Consider the following 20,227-nt stretch of genomic DNA (forward strand, 5'->3'; position numbering starts at 1 on the left):
TCTAATAGCCTAAACCAAAATGATGGCACTACTGCAAAAGTGACTATTTAAAGTGGAAGTAAGTCTGGGAAGAGAAAGAGGGAAATAAATCCTTACTGCATAAGGAAAGCTCTCTTCCCTCTGAATAATACTTTTTCCTTTTTAATCATATTTAGAGGGTTTATGTCTGAGGCTGCAATAATTTTTGTGTGTGGTTTGATTGTCTGTGCAATCATTAGTGAGTATCTAGAGTTGGGGAGGGAAGACCTGCCATTGGAATTCAGTGGAGGTCTATGCATGACTCCATCACTGTACCTTAAAAAATTCTAAGCAGAACACTTTCAGTGCCAGTGCCCACAAAGCTTTCCATGATTAAAAAGACAATTTCCATAAATTCCCTTGAAAAATGTGAATGTTTTTATGATCTCTTTTAAACTGATTGATGTGTTAAACCTTAGGGAACTGCTGCCACTGTGTTCTTTGTGGCTGGTTCCAGGGGATCTTGCAACAAATAGGCTTTCTCATGATTAACTTACTCCTGGAAATGAGAAAAAAATCACAACAGAATTTGTAAAGAATTTGTGCACTTATAACATCAACCAGAAAGCCTATCCTTCTCTGGTGCTGAATTAATGTAAGGTTAGTGACTGCAACTTAAATGGAGTTAGTGTCTGTAAAATTAGATTCAAATCATCCTACAAGGGGACGCAGTGTAAAACATTTCTATGAAAATTCAATCTGTCAGTCTCATGACAAAGTTTTTTATTCATTTTCTTTATTTTTTTTTGTATAAGACTGCTGGATATAAATAAATAATTGTCTAATGTGTTGATGGCTCCTTCTAATTACACCTTGGGTGGGGGTAAATTCAGCTGTAAAGGTGCCTAGGTCTTTCAAGGCTTGATTCTGCAACAAAAATATAAAACTGTGCAACTGTTTTTCTCAATGCTGTTCAAAATAGATACCATTAAAGTAAGCCCTCCAGAGGAATCTCAAGGCACAGTTAAATTACTTTTCAGGTATTAGGTTATAAAAACTTAGTAATTTATGAAACTATTGTAGAATAAATACATAATGAAAAATATTAAATGCATTTATCTCTCTTTTGTCTATATATCTATTTTGGATCTTTATGGTGTCAGTGAAAGAATGACATGAAGGTTGGGTATTTGTAACAAATGCCTCAAAATAATAAAGTTATGTGTCGTAAAACTTTAATGAGGGTCTTCCCTGTTCAGGCTAAGTCTTGTTTGGTAATGTATCTGATTTTTTCTGAGAACAAATTCTTTGCAACTCCAGAAACCTGATTGCTGAAGGTCACCAAGTTTATATTCTTTAACCACAAGTAAATCTGTGTATTCCATAATCCTTTTTTTGTTTGTCCTTCCAGTTTCAAACCTTTTGGCTTCCACGTTATCTACCAGAACTTCTGTAACAGCCTTCATTAAAGAAAAAACATTTTTCATAGCAATAATGGATGGTACAAAGGCCTACAGAATTTAAGAATAACTGTAGTTGTTGGCAGGTGTTTTTTGTGATGGCTTGATCAATTGTTTGATCAATTAAGGGTATTGTAAGGTCTTAGGTCAGATTTTTTTCTTGAAATAGATTAGTGGTCTTGACAAGTAGCCTTGCACGTTAGGACAAAGGCTAACAGACTGCCTGTACCACTGACTGGTAGAGGTAATTCCATATCTTGACTCATTCTGGATAGCTTGTAAATCTGAATGTTATTTTTGTTGTTGTTGATAACAGCACCCCAATTTATGCCCTATTTTCTTACTTCAGAATGTATTTGCCTAACAATAATGACCTGTTGAAGATTTTGTTAGGTACATTAACATACCTTTGGGAACATGGTACATTATTATAGGATATACAATTATATAATGCTACATCTGATACTAAAATTATGTCTTTTTTTAACATACAGTCCTCATAAAAATGCATTCTAATAAGCAATACCTATTTCGCTAATATTCAAAAAAAAGTTGACTTAAAGCTCACTGTACATAAATTCTTTCGTTGTTTCACTCCAAGCTTTCCTCTATGTTTACAAAATCTTTGCAATAAGTTATTGTTACAAAAATCTGCCTGGACTTTTTCCTATGTATCCTTTTAAATTCTCCAACTTTTTCACTTTCGGAGTGTTCTTGGATGTATTGTTTTTTGTATAAATACATGTGTAATATATCTTCAGTTAAGCAGACAGATGTCACACGACATTATGTCACATTGGAATCTCAAATGTCTGTGAACACTTCTCTTTCAATAGGATTCTTGATATGAATTGTGGTATTAGTATAAATTGCCTTGTGTGCATGTGCAAGTGTGGGCATGCACTTTTAGTATCCATTCGTCATCTGAGGTGGATCATTTAATTAGTCCCAGTAACAGAGCTGATAAATCACATGGCAATTACAGCAAGACAAAGTTCAAATTAAGGAACACATAAAAGGTAACTAGTTACAACCATAGACCTTGTCAAGATGTTGGAGGTAGGCAGTAATATTGTTGTGACCACTCTTTGGAGGTTGGCTAAGGTGTGAGTAACTTCGATAGTAGAGACAAACAGGGTTGCAAAATGAATGGGAGTGATTCATTAATGACAAGATGGTGAGTGTTCATGTCAGTAGGAACAGTGAGCAGCATAAGGAGTACGAGTGAGTTTAATGACTGCAGTGGGAGAGGTGACAGCAGACTGCAGTCAGCATCAGTTATGTACAAGATTTAGTGAACCCAAAAGGTTCAATCTGATGCAGGGGAGGGAAGGGAGAATTCCTTCATGTCTCGATATCGGCATCTGGATCAAACACTGAAACAGTGGCTGTGTATGTATTAAAATTGCTTCATTGCTTTCACTCAACCTTTTCCTGTTTGGTTATACAGTCACTTCCTTAAGATTAACAACTTCATTTTAAAATCGATGAGCTTCTGCTAGTTCAGTTCTCAGAAGTTTCCAGAACTTCTCTCCAATGACTGAAAATCATCAGACTTCCAGTCCATGTTTACTCATTGGCAATCCATAGGTGTTTAATGTTTACATTCAACTGTACCAGTAGTGTTCCTTTTACTTTGACATCTTTTGGTAGAAACTAGTCAGGTGTGTCCAGTCTTTGATGGAAAGTGTATTACCCCACTCTTGTGTTTTTGAGCCAATTTAAATTAATCACATTTATCCTACTTTTGGTTCTGTCTCCATGTTACTTTTTCCTTAAATAAAAATCTCATTTTAACTAATCTTATTTCTATCCTTAATAAATTGCTGTCATTTCTGTTATCCTAGCTGTATTTTTAGGTACTTAGCCTTTACTTTTGTATGCATTCTTTGTAAACTGAAACAGAATAGTCCATAAATGTAGAATCATGAATAACTTATTGTTTATCTTTTATTAAATTAAATTTCCCCATCTTCAATGTGTAACAGCCCCTCCTTTCTTACGCTTTCTCTATGTTAACAATAGTTAAAGATTTTTTTTTATTTTTTTTTTTTCAATTTGCCAATTCAACAAGACTTTTCATTGGTCTCTTTTTTAGCCTTTTTATTTTTGTTCTTTTTCTTTTTTCTTTTCCAGCCCCCACCCCCCCTTTTTTTTTTGTCTTGACAAGTAGTCTCTTTTCCTGTGCTTTCTGGTTATTGGACTTTGAATATCCAGTTTGAAATGCAGATTTATTGGGGAAGAGGAAGATTTTTGCCTTACAGTTTTTTTCCCTGTTACTTGGAATAGAAGTTCCAGATTGTACCAACACCTGAACAAGGGATTATATTAATGTAAATGCCACAGAGAGGGAATGCTTTATAGGCAATTATTGTCTGTATCAGAAGACAAGATGCTTAAAGAATTGGTTTTTTTCTACAGAAAATATTAAGAAAACATATTTACTTTTAAAAAAGTTACTTTTGGTAGGATGACTACGATCTGTGCATCTAATGCTGGTTTTGTTGCAAAAGGAATCTTTGTAGAATGCAGGTCTCCAGCTGGATGCTTGACAGGCTAACTGTTGTCATTAATAAAATGACTAAATGAACTGGAAAAAAAAAATTTCAAGCTTTTCTGATTTAACTTGTAATTCTGCTCAAAATATGCCTAAACAACACAGAGACCATTTTTTAATGTAATAAGAAGTTGCAGCATGCTATAGTACTACATGATATCCTGAAGATATTTTTTTAAAAGGCCTTCATGCCTCAGTGGAAAATTGTCACCTGTAGCAGAGTCAGAAATCGCAGTGTCAATTTAAAATACTGTCCCTCAGCAGGAGTTTGCTTCACCCAGAGGCAGAGGTAACAGAAGACAGGGTGTGAGCAGAACCATTCACACAGTTCACCTGCTGCTGTTTGTACCACCAGTGACTCCAGCAGGGAATCACCAGCTGTGTTTGGTGATGCCTCAGACTTCAGTGCCTCTTCCATGAGCAGCTGATCACAGAGTCTCTCTGTAAAAAGGGAGAAAGAAATGAGAGACAATTAAAAAATACTCTCAGCATATATTATTGTAGTGAGCTTTATAGTTTACAAAATCTAAAATTCAGCAGATGAAAATTGTATTGGTCTTTTCATTGTTCACAGTTACTACGTATGTCACATGTGCTTGTCACTTAGGAAATCTGACATATCAAAAAGCACAGTTTAATATCCCTTGAGGTCTAGCAAATAATGTTAAAATGACACTTCAGATTTTGCTTTGATCTCTCTGGTTAGATGGATCACTACTGCTGAATGTCTTTGTCTAAAAAAGAGTATGTAAAATATTAAGGCCCTGACTGTGCAGATCTATGTATATGTAAGTAGTTCCATGGTCTGAGCAATATACTTTTAATTGCATTGAGCAATGACTTCAAAATTTGTGCTTGATATGATCTGTATAAACCAGCATTTCTCTTACATTGTGTGTTCTTTCACGTTCATAAAGGCCAGGGCTTACTGATAGAATACTTACTTTTCAAAGCAGGTAGAATGGATATTGTATCCATAGTGTTCTTGCAACAATAACTTGCTTTTGATGACTTTTCCTCTTTGTGAATTCTCTTCACCAGGTATATTCAGATCTTTCAATGGTGAGTGGTGCACCTGTTCTTACTTGCAACGCAGATGACACAGTTTCTTATACTTTGAGTGTATCTCCGTGGAGACGAGGAACCTTTCAAGGTACAATTTAGAACTCAAATATATAAAATACCTCTATAAGTTAGCAGATTAAATCTATTTACATCTGATGCTTACATTTGTTCTGCATAACCTTCCTTCTGGAAGTAAGGCTATAATTACTGGTGATACTGGTTTTTAAGCTGGCTCATATTTTTATTTTAAAAGGTATCTTACTGCTAAATATGTGGTCGGGTTCTTTGAAATTACCAGCATATGTACAATCTTATGCATTTAATTGTTCTCATGAAAATTGGCTCAATAGAAAGTAATGATTTTGAATTATCACCAAGTTCTTGAGTCTAAATTTAATTTTCCAAAACCTGATGAATACCTGTAGTTATTTTAGCACTACTAGAACCAAAGATTTAAAGGCAGAGACCAGAATTTGATTTTTTCCCTAATTAATGTTCAATCTGTTGATCACAAGGCAAGAGTACATAAACAAAATGTAGTTAACTCAGTTCCTTCTTTGAGGTGTGTGAAGGCTTGGGATAGCTAAAATTAATTGTACCTAATTTGTGTCTGTCCATGTTTATGATGGTATTCTTATGATACAACAGAAAAACTCTTGTTTGGTTTATTTACTTATGTTAGGATATCATAGTTAATGTTTTGTCCTGAAAATAATTCTTTTAACAATTCAGATTTCAAAAATTTTTAAATGCTTAGTAATAGTTCTGCAATTCCATGGTGCTCATTCTTTACCTCCTTATATGAAAAACACAGTCTTGAGAATGAGGCTGTGCAATCAGTCTTTCTCTTCCTCGTGGGTTAACTCTTGTAGTAACTCTCAGCAGAGCACAGCACAAGAGTGTTTGGGAAGGAATTATGAAAACAGAAGAGACCATCCTAAAGGAGATGAATAGCACTCAGGAAAGCTAGATTTGAGCAACTTCTTAAACAAAAGGTTTTCTGATAACGCATAAATCTCTTAATCCAAAATTCTTACTGTATATGGTTTTGATTTTGTGAGTTCCTAACTCCAAGCACTTGGTTCATCTACCTTCTTAGGCAATTGAGATTAATGACAGCTGTTTTCTCAGCATTAAAAAGCTATTAAGTCTTGTCCCTCAGGATGCCAAACTACTTTGCTCTTTTAGCCATTTTGTTTTTAGTATCTGATGTGTAAAATGTAAGTAATAATGCCATTTCAAGTCACAGGTGATTTGTGCAAAGAAGTTAATACTCGTAACGAAGCTTGGCCTAGTGCCATAGGAAGACTTCAGTGCCCTGATTTGTAGCCCTGAGAAAAAAATTCACTTTATATGAATGGGAGTCAGCTTTCAATGAAATTGTGTTCATCAAAAATGTGCAGCAGGAAATATTGAGGATATACTTAATTTTAACTTATGCCTTTTTTTTTTAAGCATTAAAGATTTAGGAATAGTCTCTTCTTCTACCTTAGAAAATTCCCAGTTCTTTTATGTATACTGAAAGTTTTAGTAGAAGAGGCTCCAAGGGATCTATCATACAGTAAATTAATACCAGGTGATAAAAGCCATGCCTTCAAAGGGACATTGATGGCGTGTTCAGATCTACATCTCCTATGTTCCATCATTCCCCTGACTTCTATTACAATGGTTTCCATTATGTTTTAAAGTATTATATGTTCACTGAGTGAAAAAAGAGAGAACAGTCCATCTCTCTAACCCGACAAAAAGTTACTGGTTCAAATGCTGGGAACATGCTCTTTTTCTCAGAAAAGTTCATTTATTTTTACACTTTAAAATAACTTCATAGAAGGCTAAAGTTAGGCTTTGAAAAGGACAGGGCCTGGCTATCTACAATCCACCCCCTGGCTCAGTGCTTGCTTTAATCACTACCTCAGGAAGTCATGTTCATTCTTCCTCTGGAGCAGAGACAGTTTTGGTTATGTCACAGAAATTTGGGCATACTCCCTAATCATTCAGCTGCTGTAGAGGGAAGAGGGGTGGAGGCAAGAGAGAGGCCACTGTCACAGTTTTGAAAGGCAGCAGCTGATTTTGCTGTCTGATGTTAGGTTTGAAATAAACCTAACTACCAGTTGTCCTATCTAAGGTAATGTGTTAGGAAATGCTTACTTTGTGACTTAAAGGAGAATGGAAGTCTGTCTGCTTTACACTGTGCAAGTCAGGGAAGTCATGTTTGTTCTCCAAAGCAGAATTTTCAGGTCTTGTGAAACTTTAGTGTCAAAGTTGATTGAAATATATATATATATATATATATATATATATATATATATATATATGTATGCATACATTTTTGGCACTTTCAGGACTTTTCAACAGCCAACCTGAAGCTTGAGGAACCCAGATTAGATGTAAGTGATCCAAGTGGGAATTAGTTAGGACTCAGCAGTCTTAGTCCTTTGTAGGTTCAAAATGCTACAGGCAAAGTATGACTGTTTTTTTTTACTCCCAAGAAATGTATTCTTTATTCAGTTTGGTGAATTTGTTTAGAAGGAAGTAAATAATCTGTGGGGCCAACATTCTGAATGATTAAAAATGAAAAGCAATTCTCAAAAGCTATCTACAGAGTGAGTAGATTTTATCCTGCAAGGAAAAAAGAACAACTATTTGGATGTCTAGTTGAAGACTCTGTCATGGTGCCAATGGATAATTTCAAGTTTAGAACTTCCTAACTTATAAGTATAAAACTTTGTAGACTTAGTGTTCTAGTACTATTTTTGTCATATTAAAATCAATTCTAATAAAAGAACTTTTTCTGTGTAAGTTGTTGTATTGAGCAAATGGTCTGCATTTTTCAAAAGTCCTTTTAGTTGCAAAATTATATAGCTGCAAAATTATGCTTCTTTTGCTCTCTGTCTTGCTGTTTTATGGTTGCTAAGCTAAAAGTGGGCCCAGTTCTTTTCAAAAGTCCATTTGGAAGAATTCCAATAAATGGCTAATATTATATGCTTCAGCTAGTTTGTAGCTGCATGACAGCTTTAACAGAAATTGTAGCTAATAAACACCTCACACAAAATTCTGTCATTAGGTAAAATTCTTTAGCAATCTCTTTTCTAAGTAATAGAGCAATTTCCTTTAGGCTTGATAAAGCATCTTCTGCAGGTTGCTTTATCTTTTATCAAATTTTTGTTTCTGCTTTCCACAGAATAGATCAGAATTTTTCCAGAATAGACCAAAGCTCATAATGCTTGAGTATGTCTTATGCAGAAAAACTACACACTTGTTATAGTCAGCACCCTTTTATCCATAAAAAAATCTAGCTTTTGGAAAGGCTTTTTTTAATTTTATGTATCACCTTTCATTAGTTTTTTAACTATACTTATATTTAGTAGGCAGTGATTTTCCATGCTAGTTGGAGCTTTTGAAGCTTAAATTGAAGAAAAAGGGCAGAATGTTCCAGGCCATGGCCTGTGAGATGTAGCTGTAGTACAATTTCAGTGAGATGGTGAAGATCATGCCAATACAGTCTGGCCTGTAAATGAGTGGATTGAACTTGTGTGTTTAACATTATTTTGTTTTAAACATCAGTGTTAAAAAAAAAATAAAATATTGTCCATTTCGTTGTTTGCTGGAATTCTGCAAGTTGATCTACTGATCCCTCTAATTTCAATGGAATCATAAAAAACACATGAGAGAGGAAGAGCATCTCTGTAGTTTCTTGTAGCTTTTGCTGTATTTCAGGAACCTGCCTGGCCTGGACCTTTGCTTTGGGCACTTCCTCTTCACCTGTGACACCCTGACAAATTGAGTCTAATTTACTGGTAATAATGACAAAGTCAGAAGGCTCTTCTGGTTGCTTGATTACCCTGAATGGTTCTGCTGGATCACTGGAGTTCACTGAGGGAGAGCCCCTCTATTCATATATGCCACCACCTGGCAGGATGATTCCCAGCATATATTTTCCACCTATCCTAGTGCAGTTGGAGCTACATGCTCCTGAGCCCTGTCGTATTGTAGTTTCTTTGGCATATGAAGAAGAGACAGTGAGAATTGTAAATAAAACAATTCACCTCTTTATTAAGTGCTAAAATACAGTTTATGAATCATAGTTGACAGCGGGATTTGCCACTTGCTCTTTTCTCCTAGGTGTGAACCTTAGAGCTGATTCTGAATTTTTTTCATTGATGCAGGGAACAATTCATTTTTCCCAGTAAACCAACAAGTAGTAATTAGGATTCACAGAAAGTCTTTAGAATTTATATGTCTCCTTGTAGAGGTTTTCCTATGCAAAGTAGAGATTATAAAGTTTGTTCTAACCCACAGTAAATATCATTTTTTGTCAGTAGAAAACTGCAAAAAGAAAAATTGGCCAAAGCTATAGCATACATAGATTACACTCATCTTTTTAGTTTATCTTATATCTTCTGTGGAACTTTTTTATGGCACCAACTATGCATAGATTTTGGTGGCTAGGAAAAAAAAAAACAAACACCAAAACCAACAAAACAGGAAAAGATAAAAAACCTCGTCCTACTCCCAAGACTTTATTAAGTTCATGTTGGTATATTTAAACCACAAGCCCAAACATTTCTATATCTTTTCAGATTTGTGTGATGATATAGCCTTCTATTCTTGTTTCCAGTTAAAATATTGGGATATTGTGGACCTTTATCATCTCTCTGCAGCAGAAAATAATCATATACAACACATATATTTAAAATACTCCATTTAAATTATACAGAAGGGAAAACATTGAATATTCCTTGCTTTCTTAATTGTATTCATGGATGGAGTATTGTAGTATATAGCCAATGAGTAAGTCTAATGTGTTGCAATTACAATTTTATTGGGAAATAAATCAGCCTGCCTCCTTTTAAAGGGATGCATCTTATCTCAAGCAATATAAAACAAAGCTTTGATATTAGTACATGGACTGTAGTTATATGAAATGTTTAAACACTGGATAGTAAAGCTAGGAAATTTGCAATGATGTTTTGACCAAGAAAGCTTTTAATGGAATGATTTATCAGCAAAAAGAAAAACTCCCCAATCGATGTAAATTTTAATTATTCATTTTCAGTATAATTCTGGGAATTATACTGAAAGTTTAGTATCCATTATGTGCAAGTTTAGTATCTTATATATATGCCAAAGGACAGCTGAGGAATGTTGTTTTCTAAAATAGTTGATGATGGCATAATTCTGTGGCCAGTTGAATCAGCGGGAATTGTATCTCTGGGATGTACAAGAAGTTTTGTTTAACTTGGAGCGTACCCTTTGAAAATTGTCAGCCATGACATTTTGGCAAGTTACATTGTTGTGTAATGTGTGACATGGGAGTCAGAACTGAGCAACTCCATACAAGAACAAACCCCAAATGTCTGAGGACAGCTGTGCGTGAACAAATGATCATTTATTGATTGTTTCGTAACATCAATAAGGAAACATGAGATACCACTACCTTTGATGAAGTCAGTGTAAGCAATAGTGGTTCTGTAGGGTGACAGGGGATTCACAGCAGAAAGACCCAAACTTCCTGTGTCAAAGCCCTTTCATAACACAGAAGCCAAGCTCAGCAGAACCTTATGAAAAAAATGTAAATTTGCTTTTTTTATTTGTTATTTTAAATCTTTCATTTTTGATGCATTTTCTGCACATTTTCAGTGTATTATTTATTACTTTATAGAGCACTAAATACTTTTTATTCTTCTTCATTGTATAAAACTCTTTTATCCCGTCCTGCAAAACATCTTTTGACAGGAATATTTTTGTAGCCCATAATTTGAATAAATTAATATATTTGTGTATCATCTGCTATCTTGATCTCCACTAGTGCTCACTGGGTTGCACTATTAACTCTCAAACCAGGAGAGTATTCTGCTTAGGAATACTTCCTAGGAAAATATTCTGCATTAATTTATAAACTCAAGCAATACTATGTACTGTCCTCACTGATAAGGATTCTGCATTTTGTATTTGACTGGAAATTAATACACTCTTTTCTTTTGTTATTTGCAGTTCTTGCCAACAATGATTTTTTTTTTCCCTAATAAAAAATTCAAATAGCTTTGAGCTAGTGGTAGGTACTTTGGTGCCCATGAAAAATTATGAAAGACGATTAATGAATATTTTAAGATTAAACAGATAAACTGAGTTATAAACTGTATGCCATCTGTAGTAAAACTCATTATTCTTTATTGAAATACTTTGACAGATTTAATTGAGAGCCTTGCAGAGATCTGAATTCACTATATCAATTCAGTCACCTTTATCGATCAAGATTATAACCTCGTTGCTATTAATTCTGTTTGTTTGAGATCTGTTTTCCATAAAGAAGGAAAATTGAGTGTCAGCGATTATACTGTAATTCTTCACTGATTTTTTGATCATACCACTGCTGGATTATCAGCACAGCAGTTTAGCAGTTCAAGTAGTTTTTAGTTACCATAGTTCTTCTACGCGCTCTTGGAATATTCTTGAGCATTAGCAATTTATGCTTTTCGAACTTTTCAAGCATTCCAATATTTGCTGCAAATAAAAAGTAATTATTCAGAGTGGCTCAGCCCATTACTTTGATGCTTTTGAGAGCAGAACAGGGAAAAAAAGCACTGTTTGTTTTACCATTTCCTTACTTAAAACTCTGATCACTCCTTTTCTGTCCCTCTTTCTCCCACACACACATATGCACAGTACATGATTCTGAAATACAGACAATTGGTAAAGAAAATCCCCCATTCTCACAGCAAGGAAGAACTGTAAGGAGAAATTTCAAAAATTTTAAAATGAACTCTAACCAAGTATTATTTACTGTAGGAAGTCTTTAGAATTTATGAATGTATTGATTTTCAGCATTTAGTCAAGTCTTTTTTATCAACTTTAAAGCTATAATTTTGCATTTTTTTACTCAGCTTCTTATAATTGTTCATATCTTTCAACCATATTGATGGTAAGGGTGATATTTAAAATTAATGAATTCTCTCTTGCACTTTGCTTCTCTCTTCTAATATTGTGCTTCAATCGATCAAAATACTACTAGTATTATATATTGAGACATAAAGTCAGATTAACTAGTCAGTATTTATCCTAAGATCCATTAGCTATTAGTACCATTAAATATGTCCTCTTATATCAATATTTATATACCTTGAGTATTTTCTTCAGATTTCATTCCCCTGAGCTTTCCATAATGTTTTTTTTTTAAAATCTTCTTACACATCTACCTTATCTTTCAAGATTAAAAAAAAAATAATTCAATAGTTTCCTCAAATTGCAATCATTCTTCTACCTATTTGTACGCAATTTCTGGCTTATATATTAGGAGTAATTTTAGCAATTTGTATAACTTTTTCATTTAAAATGCTTTATTTGGGTTTTAATTATTTTTTATTTTATTCTTAGTTTTATTTATTTGTATTTTTATAGAGTTTTCTTAACAGAAGAAAATCTGGAATTCTAATGTTTTTAAATTTAAACTTATATAGTTCCTCTGTATTTAAATACAAACCTATTTCCATTTTTTTGGTTTTGTTCTCAACTTTGGTATATATATCTGTGCTACCCAGTTGCTGTCTCTCAAAGAAAAAGAGATTCTACCCTGTAATTATGTAATTCAATCCTTCTTAGCAGAAATAATTTGTCAGTGTTTGTCTTTTTGAAATTGCCACCTGATGTAGCTACCAGTGAGAGTATCATGAACAAATTTTGTGTTTTTCAAGCCTTCCTGGTAACATTTGACTTCAGTTATGTTCTTTTTGCCTTTCTTTTCTAAGAGTAACATCATTCTGGCACAGTGTTTCTATTAAAAGTAATCATGAGACCGTTTGATTAAGGTTGAACCCTCCTAAAATGAAAAGAGTCATGGAATGGTTTGGATTGGAAGGGACCTTAAAGATCATCTAGTTCCATGCAGCTTTTTTTCAGAAGTCTGGGGAGAAAAAAGTTAATCCTCAAGAACTGTAAATGAGACTGGTGTGTACAGGTGTATGTTCAGGAGGCTTGATCAGGTCCTGGCTGCCAAAGTCACAGCAGCTTCCTGAGCCAAGTGTTGTGACCTGTGTGGTGCCATCTGCCCCCGCACTGTTGCTCCCTTTCCCAGGTCCCACTTGAGCCTTGCTGTTCAGCTTCAGCTGTTCCATTGGCTAGAAAGGTGCTAAATTCAGCTTCTCAGGGAGCACAGCACATCCTCTCTGTTGTGTGATCTGTTGGCACACACCCGTCCCACTCAAAGCTGGAGAAACAAAAACCACCATGAGATGTAGGTGTTTTCAAATCCAGTTGTTCTGTGACTCTCATATTAATTCTGCATTTCAAATTTTAAAAGTTCCATTCCCAAACCCTTAATAAGACATTTTAAACAAGTGGCAACTTGAAAATCCTGGTTTTACGGTCTCTCTGTATATTGTCTTCCTGAAATACTTGATTACAACTTAACATACAATACAAAACCAGATCCACAGGAATATTATAGCTATTCCATTTATTGTCTTATAGCATTAGAATGAGACACTGATTAAAAAAAAAACAACAACATCAAAACAAACAAACAAAAAAACAAAAACCAAAAAACCCCCCAAAAAAAACCCCCAAGACCCAGAAAGAATCAAGACTATGCATAGAAAATTGAGCTGGAAAAAAGTAATGTTATTGACCACTATATTTTATAATATTTATGAAGTTGGTGTGCTTGTATTTCTTATTACTGATTTTTTCCATGTACTCATTACATGTACTCTGTTCAGGTAAGTAGAAAAACACTTTTGGAAGAAAAAACTATTAATTTCCTTGTACTCACTCAAGATGTATTTTTAAATGCCATCAATTATAATTGGATGGCTGACACCTGGAGTAGAAATTTTACTTCATTTTTTTGTTAGTTCTGAACTGAGGAAATACTTGTACATGTCTGTCAGTCTCTTTTTTTAAAGCTAATGCCTGGATAATATAACACCTGGTATCTATTTGTTTTAGGAGTAATTTCATTTGTTGCTCAAGATGAAGACCAAGAGCAGTCTCAATGCAACAGCTCACCAGAGAAGACAGATGGTGAACAGACACTTCAGAAATTGCCAACAGAGACACCACAAATTCTTGATGCAGCAAACATTGGTATGTTTATTATTATGGATAAATTCATTGTCAATTTTTATCAAATTATATCATAATATGTTTTAAATTAAAATTTAATTTAGTATGCCAGGCCACATGCCTACAAACAGTGTTAAGTCAAATGTTTATTCCAGAAATATATGAAATTCTCTTCTTCTGTTTTTTTGGAGCATTTTTATGAAATGTTAAGCTAAACTTGGTTTTTCTTCTCCTCTTTTTATTTTTTTTTGACAATGTCACTGACTGTTGCTTGTTGTTGGAGAGGATAATAATTTTTTTAATGCTTTCTTTATAACTATCCAATAATATAAATAGTGCTGATGTCAAAGCAGAGCATTTCTGAAATTCATATTGCTCCACTTTATTCCACTATGGAAAAAACTTCCTTTTAACTGTCAGTTATAGATGATCCTTTGACCAGTTCCAGTAAAATCAAGAAGAGAAAATATACCTGGTTGGTTTCATATTGTCACCAACTAGTTTATTCTAAACAGTTTCTGCATTACTTCTGAAATTTTAAATGTTCCAGAGAAATACTTTTGTGATTGCAAATGTGCACACGGAGTTAACAAAGATAGTTTTTTTGTTTGCTGTCTTATTTTCTTTCCACTTTCTTATTTATATTTGCAAGTAAAACTTTGCCTACAGAACTATACTTTTTGTGCTTTTAATATCTAATTTGGTATGTATTTAAATTATCAAGTATTGTGTTAAATGACTAAAGCATATTTCTTGCAAGCAAAGCTATCAAGGAAAGTTTTAAACTGAAAAAGGAGTTGTTTTCACCAATATTTAGATTTTAGGAAATGGATACAAGCTTGCAATTGGAGATCTCTTTGTCTTCTTTATAACTGTATTTTCTAGGTAGATTAAAACTGGAATTTATCCATCTCTAAAAGGAATTAGAAGCTAATTTTATCAATAAATAAATAATTTGAGTTAATTCAGTGTGAATATCAGAAAATCTGTTCTTTTATAGTCTATTAATATCTGTAAATAATAATATCTAGATACTCAGAGATTATTATCCCATCTCTGACATGAAGCCATGCCAAGAATTTACAATCTGTATAGACAGGGCAAAGGCAGGAAGAAGACAGAAGCCCAGGGAAGTGAAGTGACTCTCCCTGGCCATACCAGTAGCTTAATGTTGGGGAGTATTAAAAAAACACACCCTTTTCTTCCTCACAAGCCAGAGCCCTATGAATGAATATCCATTTTCTCTCTGATCTACCAGATTTGTTACCACATTCCTCTTTGCTAAATATTTCATGTGAATTTTGAAACATTCCTTTTTTATACAGTTCCAACTACAGGTGTAGTTTCTTTGTGGTCTGCAGTTTGCTTCTTTTTAACATCTGTAGTTAAAACTAACAAAAGAAAATAAAGTTAATTTTGTGATTATGTAGCTCTTGTATAAACCCAGATCTTTCAAAAAGTTATTTTTGTGCAAATAGTTGATAATACAATGTGAGTTTAGAATAGAAGTGAAAGAGAGTAATGTAGCAGCACATGGCTAAATGTTGTTTTAATAAGATGACAGAAAATAAAAAAGAAAATAAGATGACCAAAGGTCTAAGGTTTTCCCTTAGTGCTTATGATACAGATAAGACTGTTGTAGCAGATAATTATAAATTATAATTAAAAAATCAAAAGGCAAGTCAGTACTTGACAAATAAAGGAATAGGGATTGAGAAGAAGTCTAGAAGTATTAAATAGAGGATTCTGAAAGGAAAAAAAAGTAAACTATATTTAAAAAGAAAGAGCTTTGTGAGGACAGTACAGATTCAGTTCTTCGGTTTTGTATATTTAATGGGAATATTAGAAGTGTTGGACAGTACTGCTTTTTTAAAATTCTGATGTAAGAAGAGATAGAAATAGGAAGAAGTCCATAAGAAGTCAGTTAGAAAGAAATGAAATAATCAGTATTTAGTATTCACTGTTTTCAAAGAATATTTTCCTGCATTAATCTCCTACAATGAATTTTCATATACAGCAACATGGAAATTGATTGGCATTAAAACTCATACAGCACATCATTGTAAGTTTACAGAAGAAGGATTTTAACAGGTATTGAATTAAGATGGTATATAAAGACAATGCAGTAGAGATGAGAATTATAGATTTCAATGTATTAAGAGAAATTAATCATAAAACAAATATAAGGAGTGATGCCAAGTACATGGAAATACTGGAGATAATTTTTGAATCTCTACTGAAAGCTTGCAAATATTCATGAATTTAGTTATCCTTGTGTTGTCTAAATTAAATATTTTTTCTTACGAGGTTTTTGCAAATATAGGAATTGTCAGTCCAAAACTGGAGAAGGCTGAAAATAGAAGGTTAAGTAAGAAAATTGCTTAAGTGAGTGAATGTCTCAGTACTGTCCCTGTCACCAGTATGAATTGAGGGCATTGTTCCCAGGTAGAAAATGCAACGTGAATTCCACGTTTGCTGTTACTGATAAGCCTTTTGCTCAGTTTGGCTCCCAAATAACAACATGAGACTGACTGGTCTATTTATACATTCAAAATGTTTTTTGAACATGTTCTATACATTAAAATACAATAAATTTATGCAATGAAACATTAGTTTATGCAATGAAACTTGTTGAGAGGGGCCAGGTCATCAGCTCCAAATCAGTTCCTTTTTTACTGTATACTAATTTACATGGATATAATCACTCCTGCACAGAGAATTTCACTGGTAACTGGAGCAATCTGCACAGCTTATTCATATATGGTTGGGTCAAATTACTGCATCTTATCTTTCAGTTGCCATCTTTCGGTATTTTTGTGCTACTGTAGAGTTATATCTTTGCCTTATTGTAACCTACATGTTTCTAGTACACTGTACTAACTCAAGTTACATGACTGCTAGCAATGTTTCGGATTGCTTTCCTAGGTGGACTTAAATGTGAAATGACTCTTCCCTAATACAGTGTCATGTAATAATAGAATTACTTCTTCAGTACAGAAAATATACCCTTTCAGTGTTCACATCCTAGGAAGAGCAAGCTTTGATCTCACCTTTAAATCAACCAAGTGCTTCTAGTCATTGTAAAAACATTATCTGTCATCACAACGATTCATTTGTGCTAGACATTTATAATGTCTGCAACTGGGAGAGGTACCTGTTGAAAAATAGCTAAATAGAGATGGACTATAACAAGATCTGATCTAACGTACGTGATAGTCTTCTTCTGAACTTACTTCAAAGAAGAACTAACAGAGTCTTTATCCTACACAGGTGGGGTTTTTTTCACAGCTCTATTTTTCACAGTACTTTTACATAAAAATTATTATATGACTTTTCATAGTAGAATGATTGATGGATATATCCAAGATTTAGGAATTATTAATTACAAGGTGCACACCACTAGTAGAATGCAAACCCCTTGCTTTTGACCAGAGGCATCACACGCTGAAGAAGTGCATCCCAGGGCTGAGAATCCCAAAGGCTACTGTGACTGTAACAGAAAATAGTGGACTTGGGATGTACAAAAAATGAATATGCAAACTTGAATCATCATAGGCCAAAACAAGTATGAGGTTGTCCATAACTGAATAAGGTTAGGAAAAAGTCTCTAGTGATTAACACAAGTACACCAAACGTTTTTGTCCTGCTGTCAATAATGGAAATAATTGCTTTTAAACATACTAGAAATTACTACCTTGCTATACACACATTAACATTCAATATAATCTTTAGGTATACATATATATGCATTATGTAGTTATATATGTGTTTATTTACCTTTTTACCTTTTTTTTTTTGCTTCAAATTGTAGGTATGACCATAGTAGAATGTAATGATTTCTATAATAGCTTTCATATATTCTTTTTATAATTTCTATCAAAGTTACTCATTATGATCTTCCAAAAACCTAATGACTCTGAAGTTTGTTCATGATTTTTTTTTCTCCTTCAGATGTGTTTAAGGAAAATCACATTTAGTCCTTGCAGTGGAAATCACAGTGATTCCTCACGACGAATCCTTTTTATGCTGCCTTGTACAAGAGGGGAAAAAAAGAAAACAAACCAAAACCCAAACAGAAAAATGTCTGCAGAGCAGATGTAGTGATAGGGGCTTACCCCTTTCTAAACTGACATGGAGTTTTAGTTCTTTCCAAAAGGTATTTCTATCTTTGAAGAGAAGTCCTAGGGTTTTTTTCTCATGGGATCCAAAAGTAAAACAAGGCTAAGTGTTTGCTAAAACTGAAAGTAAGATGCAGCTTATTTTTCATGTAAGATTTTTCTTTAGATATTCCTATATAATAAAGTGCTAAAATCATAAATAAATATTAGCCATTAATAGGTGTTTTTTCACAGTCTCACTAAATACTGTGAAGCCTCCTACGCTTGTTGAACTTTTCTCTCAAATTAGAGGAAATTTTTCTACTCTGCTACGGAGTTCATGATAACTTCTCGAAGTGAACTGCCCTTGGACAATTGTCCCTGTGTTGTGCTCTTTGCTGTGTAGCCTGTGGGCAATAGGGAGAATGTTTGGCTCAGCTTCTGCTAGACCAGCCCAGGCATCCTCAGGAATCCGATCCCCTGTAAGGAAGACTCGAGTTGGTGTGGTTGCTGCAATGGCTAAGGCTTGCACTGAGACTGAAAATCCCCCTCTCCCAGCATCCCTTACCCCCTCTGTCTTTCCAGCAGCAAGTCTCAGCACAGAGCTGGCATTTAAGCAACAGCTTTTTAATGTTCCTGCCAGCGGTGATGTCTCACAGAGCAGTACAGATGCAGGATGTTTGTTTGTACAATGTGGGAATTTTGCATGTGCTGTTGTTTTATTGTGGCTGCCCTAGGCATTCCCTTTATCAAAAGATTATAGTTTCCATTGTGTTTGTCTTGTGGAACGCATTTAGATTTTTATGCCATTGCCAAATTTTTCAATTTCTGTGTACTTGAAAGGCATAACATCAAAAAGATACGTTAATTCTGAATAGACCATGATGAAAATGTGCAGTCAAAGTGTTTAGGCCAGACATTCCTTTTGGAGAAGCCTATTTTAATTATCTTTTTAAAACTAATTTATCCTTCAACCAGACCTTCAATGACATGTGACATTTTCTAGCCTAAGTTGTCATTGTAGTTCTTATGATACATCTCTGACAGTTTAGAGTCTTTCCCACTGTGTTTAAAATATGCTTTTGAGTGGGTTCTTTGAGGAACTGATGCCTTTGAAAGGTAATGATACTTGCCCTTGTTCTCCTGGACTTCCAGGCTTTAAATCAGTCCCTGAGAGCTGAACATCTGTGATAGCACACTGGGGTACTCACATAAGGAAGATAATGATATAATGTCTTTGTTCTAGCAGCTGTTAAAGGTGATTAAGAGGAAAACAGTATTCAGGGTACCCAAAATTTAAAATAAGGCTTTAAAATAATTATTCGTTATAATATTTTTCAAAGATCACAAGAACTGAGTATACAATGGTAAATGATAGGATTTATTCAGTGTTAATGAAGTATTATGATTCCTTTATGATACCTTTAATATAGTCAAGATATAACTGATATAAATCACATGAATATTTACTTCTGGAATTACTATCTTTTTAGTAGAGCTGTTCTTAAAAATAATTTTGAGTTATCTACCCCATAAATGTTGATTGTGTAGTTAAGCTATTTTTCAGTCAAATCTACACACTGTATATTCAAGCATGGTGTTATCCACCTTCAGATTAGTTTGTTTTGAGTCTCCCTCTTCAGGGGAAAAATGAAGTTTCAGAAGAACTACCCAAAGAAAATAATCCCCATGTAAACTGCATGCATATTTGCAAATTTAAAATACCAACCATAGCTTACTTTTTTCTTTTCTTTTTTCTTTCTTTTTTTTTTTTTTAATGGCATTTTGGCACTTGCAGCTATACTTATGTTAGTGCATCCAAGCTTTTGGGGATGGTTTAGCATATGTGGAACATTAAGGATTAGGCTGTTTTATGCTTTTTTCCTTTGTCAAAAAGATGGTTCAATTATTGCTGGCTTTCTCAGTAGGTGCCCTTCTGCAGCACTTCAGTCTGCTAGATGTCATGCATTTTCCTCGTGCCCTTTTGAGACTCAGAACAGCTTGATTCCCCTAATAAACTAACATGTTGT

General features: G+C 34.1%; 1 protein-coding gene across 3 annotated transcripts in view; it reads left to right on the plus strand.

Annotated features, from left to right (window-relative positions):
- Nucleotides 1-20,227, plus strand: part of CFAP47 (cilia and flagella associated protein 47) — a 278,312-nt gene that overhangs the window by 137,694 nt on the left and 120,391 nt on the right. For all 3 annotated transcript variants that reach the window (XM_032680035.1, XM_032680036.1, XM_032680037.1), the window contains exons 49-50: nt 5,017-5,128; nt 13,984-14,121. In XM_032680035.1, coding sequence (XP_032535926.1) covers nt 5,017-5,128; nt 13,984-14,121 — 250 coding nt within the window. The remainder of the gene's footprint in view (nt 1-5,016; nt 5,129-13,983; nt 14,122-20,227) is intronic.

The sequence above is a fragment of the Chiroxiphia lanceolata genome, chromosome 2 (genome assembly GCF_009829145.1).
Source record: "Chiroxiphia lanceolata isolate bChiLan1 chromosome 2, bChiLan1.pri, whole genome shotgun sequence".
NCBI lineage: Eukaryota > Metazoa > Chordata > Aves > Passeriformes > Pipridae > Chiroxiphia > Chiroxiphia lanceolata.